The 10181-nt window shown below is 39.2% G+C and overlaps 1 protein-coding gene across 4 annotated transcripts in view; it reads left to right on the top strand.

Moving 5' to 3' along the window:
* Positions 1-978: 978 nt before the first annotated feature.
* CAST (calpastatin) overlaps positions 979-10181 on the top strand; it is a 142405-nt gene continuing 133202 nt past the window's right edge. For 2 of the 4 annotated variants that reach the window (XM_044662634.1, XM_044662642.1), the window contains exon 1: positions 1070-1233. In XM_044662634.1, coding sequence (XP_044518569.1) covers positions 1153-1233 — 81 coding nt within the window. In that variant the 5' untranslated portion in view covers positions 1070-1152. Of the gene's footprint in view, positions 1234-1856; positions 1995-10181 lie in introns of those variants that run through there. The other 2 variants (XM_044662667.1, XM_044662628.1) reach the window with 2 other exon arrangements.

Genomic DNA, 10181 nt, shown 5'->3' with positions numbered 1-10181 from the left:
ATATCAGCTTTTAAAGGTAGTGAGGAGCTTTATGACAAAATATTCTCTTTTAATTTCTCACAGAGAAAACTAATCCATATCTGTGCAGTGGAATAAGGGACCCAATCACTAAAAGAAAGCAACCTGTATTTTTTATATGTACTCTTGGTGGGGGGAGGGAGGATACTATAATGCAGAAGATGAAGGGGAGACCCTGATTCTGAAAATGAACATGCCACAAAAATCATCAGGTTTGCCTAGCAAGTCTGCACACGAAACAGTGGCCAACTCAGGATCGTAATACCTCCAAAAGAGACTTTTCTCGCTGTTCCTGTTATTTTCACTTCCAACCCCTAAACCAGGAAGTAAAAGTTGTTTAAAAACCACCCAAATAAACTATGCAATTATTAAAAAAAAAAAAACTCAGAAAGGGAAAAAAAAATCAGAACGAACCAAGATTCGGTTTGAAGCTGACGTTTAAGGACTCTTCTTAATTGACTGGAATCAGTCCAATTTTACCCCACCGAAAATCATCTCAATTTGTTTAGTTGCTGATTCTTCACCCAGCTCCCCCCAATCCTCTCAAACCCGGGTAAGGGAAGAATCCACACAGTCCAATTTGCTTTTATGATCCGTTTACTCTTCATCAGAGTCCCAACCCTGTCCAAACTCCAAATGACAACTCTTTCTCTAAGGCCAAGCTGAAGTGGAATTCTAGAAAAGATATTAATTTGGGGGATACCTACAGAAGACGTGAGAAAAGGAGGGCCACGCCCGGGTCCCGCTCTCCGCACAGTTATGAGATAGGTCTTGGCAAGCTGAAGAAGGAAACCCTAAACGGCCTCCAGCCCTCCTGCCCCTCCTCTCCAAAAGTACACAGAGCACTAAGTAGAAAGAGTTTGGGGGAGGGAGACAGTTGGATGAAGACAGAAGAAGGGAGTGGATCAGCAGCATTGGACCCCCCAGGAAGGACAGTGGTGGGGGTAGCCGCAGAAACAAGCGGGTGCAGGAAGGGGAGGGACTTGCTTGGGGGTGAGGCCCCAGCTTTGGCTCCGGGGCTTGATCGGAAAAGCTGCTTCACGGTTGCATGTACTGCCCCTTTCCTCCTTTCTCTCCCTCTCTTCCTCCCCTCCAGTGATTGCTGCACCCTCTCTGAGATCCGCAGCTGTCACCATGTCTCAGCCCGGCAAAGGCAAGAAGCCCGCAGCCTCCCCCCGTCCCAAGCGGGCTGCTGCCGCCCGCGCAGCCGAAGCGGTAAGTGGCTGCCTAGACATCCCACCCAGAAGGAGTGGGAGAGATGGTAGAAAGTGGGGAGGGGGACAGCCACAGCCTTGGAACCTCTGGATTCCTTCCTCTGGTCTTGACCACCCGCTTGTGGCCTGAGCACCCTCTTGGGCAATGGGTGGGAGTGCAGGAGGATGGGGAACGGGCGTGGCTGGAGTTGGAAGGAGATTCCAGGGACGCGGCTGGACTGCGGGAGCCGCTGGGCGTGGCGCATGCCAGAGAGGGGAGCTGCGGGTTGCGGGTATGGGTGGCTGGCAGAGGAAACAGTATCAGCAAATGGAATAATTAGCTGCAAAGAAAAGGGCAATGTGGGTACCCGGGACAAAAGAGGAAAGGCTTCTCTTAAGTTGCCAAGAATACTGTAACTGACCAATTCGACCCTATTCTATTCCAGTCACCCCCTAAAAAGTCCAAAGCTTTAGGGCGTGGCTGTCCAGAAAACAACACATCCTCCCCACTCTCTCAAGTGAGGACAAATCTGGGGGATGGGGCGGGGCTTGGGCGGCCAAGGGGTGGGGACTATGCTAGGCCCCGCCCAGCCCTGTGCCCTCCCACTGGGCAGCAGCTGGAGCAGCCAGAAGTTTGGTGCCAGCTAAAACCTGGCGCAGGTGGAGACTTCATTTAGGCGCGCCTTCACGCACAGGCCACTCCTCACTTAGCCTGTCCTTCTCTTGGTTCCGGGGACTTAACTGGGGCTCATCATGGCGTTTGCAAGCTGGTGGTACAAGACGGTAAATATGACAAAGGATTTTTGTCTTGTAGAAACAGGAAAGACAAGTGTGTTTACTTTGTTCTCCCAAACCTGTAGAGAGGACATTGTCCATTTAGTGACCGGGAAAGGGTGTGCCTGCTTCTAAGGACTTAAGGTTAAGCTTCCTAAAAGACTCACCCACTTATGGTATGCCTGTATTTCTCTATGTATGTATGCACGTATGTATGTATTTCTGTGTGTGCATGTGTGGCTGCTGCTGCCTACATTCCCGACTGTTTGAATGGATCCGGCTAGAGTTGGAAGAATTCCCCTTACAAGCCTGGAAATTCCTAGTCTGAGAGAAGGTGGGAATTCACCTGATCTTAGATATATGACAATTAAAACAAAACGAAAAACTCTTGTGTACTTTGATTTAAGCAAAAAGAAGCATCCAGGAAGCCAGGACCACCTCTTAAAAAATATATATTAGACAGTAAGTTAGATGACTTCCATGTGAAATAATTTGTGTGCTGGAAGGGAAAAAGGTTTTTCAATTTCTTTAATACACAAGGAGTATCTTTCCAGCTAATAAACAAAATAATCAAGTTGATGCTTGCAAACTTGTGGAACCAGGAACTGTGATTTAATGCTTTGTTATGTAGTTTTTTAAAGTGTTGGCACAAAATGGTCAGCTTGATTCAAATTTTGTTGACAGCCTTAAAAGAACTATACCGCCTTGACTTGTGATAGGCAGTTCAAGAAACTGGTGATATGTATGCCTTGTGATTTTTCATGGTGAATACTTTCCATTCCATATTTTTTGCCAGTATAGTATCATCTTAAATATAGTCAGTAGAAATTTGGATAAAACTTATCTAAGGCTACATTCAAAGTTTTGCATAAATAGTCTCTGTATAAGTATACCATGGTATCGCTATGGCAGAACCAGAGTTAATATACTTTGCTTTCTCCTCCCCACCCCCCAACCCCTGCCCCGTTTTGTGATTTTCCAGGTATATTATACAGGAGTAATATGATGAAACTAGTTTAAATTTAAATTGTTAAGTTTAGAACTCTGATTAGCCTTTTTGCAAAACCTACCATTGGATTCGATTTGGGGAGATTTTGTTCTATAGAACTCATGCTACTTAGAATCTTTTTAAATTAGCTACAATAGCTAGAGTACTCTGCTGAAACCAAAACTTCATTTTTTTCCCTCTTGATACCTGTTAGAGATTATTTCAATCAAACCCTTTTTGTTGAGTTCTTTCACAAGAGGGCATGTTTTATAAAATTCTGGAAAAGAATTTGAGCAGTACAACTTTACGAATCAGAATAAATAAGACAAAATCATAGAATACATATCTGAGGTGTGTTTGTATATAGGGAGTGCTAGCTATAAAGTGAAATTGCTCAAGATGAAACTGGATCTCCAATTTCTACTAACTATAATGGCTAATATCAACAAAATTAGAAGTTATGTCAGCCATACAGTTTGAAAACTCTAATTTGGGGGATGGGAAACTGTTGGGAATGCAAACATTAAATTACATTTACTTTGTAGTGATAACTCATAGAATGGTTTAAATTTAGTTTATACCTATAATCATCCTCCAAAGTCATGAGTTGCATTGATTATAGTAAGTTAATTAGAGGTGTTTAATGGACCTAATTAGATACTTGGGTTCCAGTGACAGCATTATCAGCACACATTCATTTGGGACTGGACAGCCAGGCTGGTAGGAGTGTTGAAAGCACTCGATGGCAGCACAGTCTAGCTTCAGCAAACCTGAAGATTAAGAAATTTAAAATTACAGGGTCTCCAGATATTTAAGCTAAACAAATGGAGCACATAGACATTGGGATGGATGCCAAGAGGACAAAGTATCAAAACACAGTTTTCCCATTTTAGCTGCTAAGGAATAATATAGGGACAACCCTGTTCACCAATGAGTTTCTTAAATGGACTAGAAGTTGCATCCTCATTGATTTAATTATTATTAATTTAATATTAATAATATAATTATTTAGTTATTGTTGATTTAATTTATTAACAATTAATAAATTAATTGCTTTGCACATATCCTCCAACATCAATTATCATATCCTTTTAAAGGATCTCGTAGTTGTACACCTTTACCTTTTCCAAAGATGATTGATTCTCAATAGCTTTGCTCAAAGGAAGACAATTCTTGTACCAAACCTGAGTAGAGACTTTACACCTACTCTGTATTGTTGTTTTTTTTCAAAGTAGTCTATTAAAATTCTGCAAATGTGATCTAAAAATTCATGCACTATGTGGATTTTATGGACTTTATACTTACCCTGAAGGTTTTATAAGTATTAAAACAATGAAACAAAGAAGAATCTTCTAATTTAAAAATCCAGTCTACATTGTTTATAACTTACTCTAAATCATTAGCATTGATAATGAAAGAGTGGGGAAAGTTTTCAGAAGTTCTCTGGAAAAATTGTTTTTCTTTTTTTAACAATTAGAGCTTCATCCAGCTAATTAGTAAATCAAAATACTTAAGAGAAAGTAAAGGACTATTAAAGTGAATCTTTGCCATTATTATTAAGAGAAATTTATTAAACATCTGCTGTGTGCATGATATTGTCCTACTGTGCTAGAGAGACATACACACACAAAAATAAAAATAGTCCCAACTCCATAATGGTAGAAAACCTCACTGCTGTCCCTTTCTGCCAATATCAATTATTCCCTCGATTACACATGATTTAGTAGAAATTAAAATCAAAGTTGGATGTGTTAGCATAGTTTTTCACTATGTTATTCAGTGCTTTCTTTTAGGAAAAAAATGGGGAAAATGGGATATAAGCTCCATTCTGGACCACATTGAACCCCAAAATAGCACTCCTTTTCATTTTAGCAAGTTCTCTTTGTGTTCAGTGACCCTAAATTTAAATATTCAAAACAGGGAATCCCACAGTCAGAGAGGTTAAATGGCCAAGATCAGTCGACTATTAAGTGCCAGAGATGGGCCCTGAATTTCAAGTCCTTTTACCTCAAATTCAATATGCTTTTTAGTACTCCATATTTTGACCAATGGTTATCATTGGCTTATCTCACAGGTGGTCTTATATGCCCATAATAGGGGTAGGTGGTCATTTTATGGTATGATTTGAGGATCATGAGGAAGTTCATTTTCATCTAAAAATTGTTCCCTACTACTGCATAGTGTCTACTATTAAAATAATGGGATTTTAGAATTAAACAATGAGCACACATGCTCCTCCCTCCTTTTGCAGATGAGGAAACTGAGACCAAGAGAAGTAGAATAGTCCTATGTTAAATAATGAATTAGTGGCTTTTTGAGGCCTAAAACCCAATTTTAAAAAATCTATGATTTTTCAATGAATCATCTGGATAAACGCAGAGGTATCAATCTATATATTATTGAATAGTTAATATCTGACATAACACTCGAGCATTTTAAGACATTCTTATTATTCATGAGATTTGGTTTATGTGTTTTATCCCTATTTTTTAGATGGAGAGACCTAAATATGTCTACTGTGATGAAATAGTGATTCTTCATAGTTATAGCGTTCTTGTTTTGTTTTTGTTATTTAAATATGTCTGATTTTACAGCCTTTCTCCATGGGGTTTCTCCATCATCATCTGTACAAAAACTTACCCAGAAGCCTAGAGACTTGGCCTCATGAGAGACATTAAAGCTTAGCATTCTCTGATATGCTTATAATATTCTTTGGGAAATTGCCTTTCACATGATTCTTTCATCTATAAAATGGAATGATGGTAAGGTCACTCTATTTGACATAATATACAAGATACCTGGCTTGTTGGAGTGAGCTTTTAGTTAACTGTCACATTTGCTCTCTAAAGTCCTGAAATTATCAGTCAGATAAATGATCAGGGAATAAGGGATGTTGTTTCATAGTGAGAACAGTAGACGTCCCAATTTCAGCCCTTTCCTTTCTACTGATGCGCTGTGATTCGGGATTGTGTGAGCATCGGGTTTCTCTTAAGTAGAATAAAGGTGATAATAGATTTTCAAGGGATTTGGCAGTGAGGTAATTCAGCAATACTATTCTCTAACCCTGTTAAATCAGGTCTTATTTTCTCAGGGCAGCTCTTCAAAGGCTCTCTCTCCCTCACTCTGATGTGCTGGCCCAAGAAGATAGGGCCACACACACCCTACTTTCCAAACCTGTTTAGTTTATGGAAACATTCATTATTCATTGAACCTTTAAGACATGATTTTTGAGTCCCTAACACTCCTCTAGAGACCATAGGAGAACAATATGGAGAACAATATGTGCCTAAAGGCATGGACCCAATCATAAGTTTATAGTCTAGGTGGAGAGCCAATATATAAGTGAAACAATTAGTAGCACGATAGGATAAGTGCTACTTTGTGGTACAGACAAAAAGCAAAGACTAAGACAGACTAATAACAGCTTGCATCTATATTGTGATATAACAAAGCTCATTAAACAAATGTGAGTTGGATCTGTGATGTCATAGATGGCCAGAGCACTCAGGATAATTGACTTGCCAGGGATGATACATCTGGTAAGTGGCAGATGCAGGATTTGAACCCAAGTGTTTCTGACACCAAACTCAGAAATCTATTCATTACACCAGACTGTTTCTACAACAAAGTTCTTTATGCAGATATTATCAATAACCTTGTAAAGGAAGTAGTGCAATTATTAGCATCCCTGTTTTACAAATAAGAAACCTAATTTGTTATTTTAAAATGACCTGTAATTTAATTAATGTAGAAACTCCTCTGACGTAGATTGCCATTTATTCTGAAACTTATAGCTCTAGAGCAGATTCCCAAAGTGGGTGCTAATACCAGGGGGAGTGGTGATGGCCACAGGTGCATTTATCTTTCCTATTAATTGCTATTAAAATTTAAAAAATTAATTTCCAGGGGGCTAAGTAATATTTTTTTCTGGAAAGGGGGCGGAAGGCCAAAAATGTTTGGGAATCACTGCTCTAGAGAGTTGTCTGGAGCACTGGGGCTCCAGACTTTCCCTGGGGCCCAGGTCTTCTTCACTCTGAAGCCAAGTCTTTTTTCATGGTGCTGTCTCTTACCAAGGAAAAAGAAAAAGTGAATCATTCATACAAGGTCATAAGGAAGCAAAAGAGGCAGAACTCAAATCAGTATCTTTGGGTTTCAATTATAGTATGCTTTCCAAAATGCCAAAATATTGGTTTATAGATAATAAGCAATTAGCTAATTTAAAAAAAAACAACTTATTATCAGTCTACTATGTTCTAGGTACTATGAAGGGCAGCAGGGATAAAACTACAAAAGGGCCATTGCCCTTATCCTATTTTTTAAAGGAATACAAAATCATAGATAATAAAAGCAAGATATATGCAAAATAAACAGTGATTTGAAAGAGGTGACCACTAACAAGGTAGGGAGGGGAATTGGGAAGGGTTGATTATAGGACTTAGCATTTGAACTGAGACTAGAAGGGAATTAGAGAATGCAGAATGGGGAGGTGAGGAGAGAATGCATTCCAGGCAGGGAGAACAGGCTGTTCAAAAAGACAGAAGTGGAAGGTAGCATATTGTATATAGAGATCACAAGTGGATTAGCCTGTGAAAGATAGACTACAACCAAATTGTGAAGGGCTTTAAAGGTCAAAGAGAAAAGTTTGTATTTTAGCTTAAAGGGAAGAAAAAGAAAGCCAGTGGAGTATCTTGCAGTGAGGACTGAATCAGTCCAACAGCTCTTTAGGCATGCCATACCAGCAACTGGGTGGAGGTTTAATTGGAGAGTGAAGAAACTGGAAGTGTGGAGACCAATGAAGATTATACAGTTAATCTAGGTAATAGTTAATAAAGGTCTGGATCACTTGAGTCTAGCGCTTAGCACAGCTTCTGGCATATAGCCCTTATGTTAAATGTTATCTAACTACTGGCTGAATCAGTTAAAGTGGTTGTGGTATGAGAAGAGAGAAGGGGATGGATGAAGGATATGTTGAGGTGATGGCATCAACACGACTTCACAAATGGTTTAATTCAGAAGTTGGATGAGAGTGAAGAGTTAAGGATGACATCTACTTTAGAAACCCAGGGGACTGGAAAAATGGTGGTGTCCTCAACAGGATTAGGAAAATCAGGAAGAGGGGTATCTTTTAGTGAGAAATATATTGAAATCTGTTTTGACAAGATAGCTTTGGGACATTTAGGTGGAGATTCACAGTAAGCAGTTGTAGATGTTGAAATATATATATACACATCAGGAGAGATGAGAACCAAATATGTTGATATGGGAATTGTCTATATAATTAAATGGTTGAAAGTTGATGAGATTGCCCAAGAAAGCTTATAAAGAGAGAAGAGGATGGGGCCCAGGGGTATCCCACATATCCCACATTTAGGAATAATGCATGCCTGATAATGGGCAGCTAAGTGGTTCAATGGATAGAGTGCTGACCCTGAAATCAGTAAGATTCATCATTCTGAGTTCACACTCAGCCTTAGACACTTAATAGCTGTGTGACCCTTGGCAAATAACTTAGCCCTGTTTGCCTCAGTTTCCTCATCTACAAAATGAGCTGCAACAAAAAACAGAAAATCATTCTAGCATCTTTGCCAAGAAAACTCCAAGTAAGGTCATAAAGAGTAGGACACAACTGAAAACAGCTGAACGACAAGATATGGCAGATGAACCTGTGAAGGAAACCATTGGATTTGGAGTCAGAGGAGACAGGTTTGAATCATGGTGTTGACAACTTTTCTGAGCCTCATTTTCTTTTATTATAGAATGGAGATAGCACACATTATACTGTCCATCTTACAGGGTGGCTGTTCCAAAGCTCAAAGTGTTATATAAATGTGAGCTATTTTTGAAAGAAGGATTATCAGTAGGGCTCGTCCAACAAGCAAGTACAGCGGAAGTAGCCTTTATGGTATGATTTGAGAGGAGTCAAAATCTCTCCCTTATTGCGTGTCAAGAGTATTGAAATGCTACCATTATAAAGCTAAAAGTTAAGAGTCAGAAAGTAATTTTGCTTAACCCCACCCTCTTGCTTTGCTGATAAAGAAAAAAAAAATAGAGGCCCAAAAAGGAGCAAAAAGACCAAGGTCCCATAGTCAGTGACCGTCTCTGGAGAATCATTCTTTTGGTTCGTTGTGACCTTTCATTGTTCAGGATTTTACTACTAAAATATAAAAAATAATTATGAGAACATTAATGACTTTAAAACTGGGAGATTAGTTGTGGTCCAGGACAAGGACAGTGCTGGGGGACCAGGATACAATTCTTGTCAACAAATTGTTTTGTTGTTATTCAGTCATTTAAGTAATATCCAACTCTTCATTGGATGTATTTGGGGTTTTGTGGCAAAGATTCTGGGATGGTTTTCCATTTCCTTCTTTATCTCATTTACAGATGAGGAAACTAAGGCAAACAGAGTTAAATGACTTGCTCAGAGTCACACAGCTAGTAAGTGTCTGAGGTCATATTTGAACTCAGAAAGATGAGTCTTCCTGTCTTCAGAGCTGGAACTCTATTCCACTGTGCTATCTAGCTGAGTTGTTCTAGGAAAAGGAAGCAAATAAGTATTTATATAGTGCCAAGTATGTGCCAGGCACTGTGCTAAGCACTTCATAAATATGAGATATTTTTCAAAGGTATTTCTGGTACATTGGACTCTCTAGAACTAGAACAGAATCAGGCTGGTTAGGTTATTCATATATTTTGCTATTCTAAAAGAGCAGATTTAGAAGCAAAAACCACATGTGTAGCTTGCATGGGATGTAATGTACCATGCATGCATTGTAGTGACTTCACTAACCTTCTCCCTTCAGACTGCTAATGAACTCATTGCCTTACTCAGTCACATCCTGGATTCTCAGAAAGTTGATAGATATGCTATAGTATTTTCTCATTTCATACTTACACAAAATCACTTTAATCAGTTAGCTCATAGCTCCCATTTTAATTGTGAAATAAAATGAAGAGACTTCTTTTCCCAGAAGTTTTTTTTCTCAAACTCCCTAAATCCACCAATTTTCCTGGACATACCACTGAGTAATAAAGACATACTTAAATATTTCAAATATTTCAACAGTGTATCACCATAAGAAAATCAGAGCCAAAGTCACCTTTAAGCATTATAGAAGCACAGTTCTACCATTCATCTCCCCCAGAATGACAAAGTTTCTTAAGAATTTTCCTGAGGATACCTGCTCCATTGCATAAGAGTTAAATTT

This window comes from Gracilinanus agilis, chromosome 1 (genome assembly GCF_016433145.1).
Source record: "Gracilinanus agilis isolate LMUSP501 chromosome 1, AgileGrace, whole genome shotgun sequence".
NCBI lineage: Eukaryota > Metazoa > Chordata > Mammalia > Didelphimorphia > Didelphidae > Gracilinanus > Gracilinanus agilis.
This window is presented reverse-complemented; position numbering and strand designations above follow the sequence as displayed.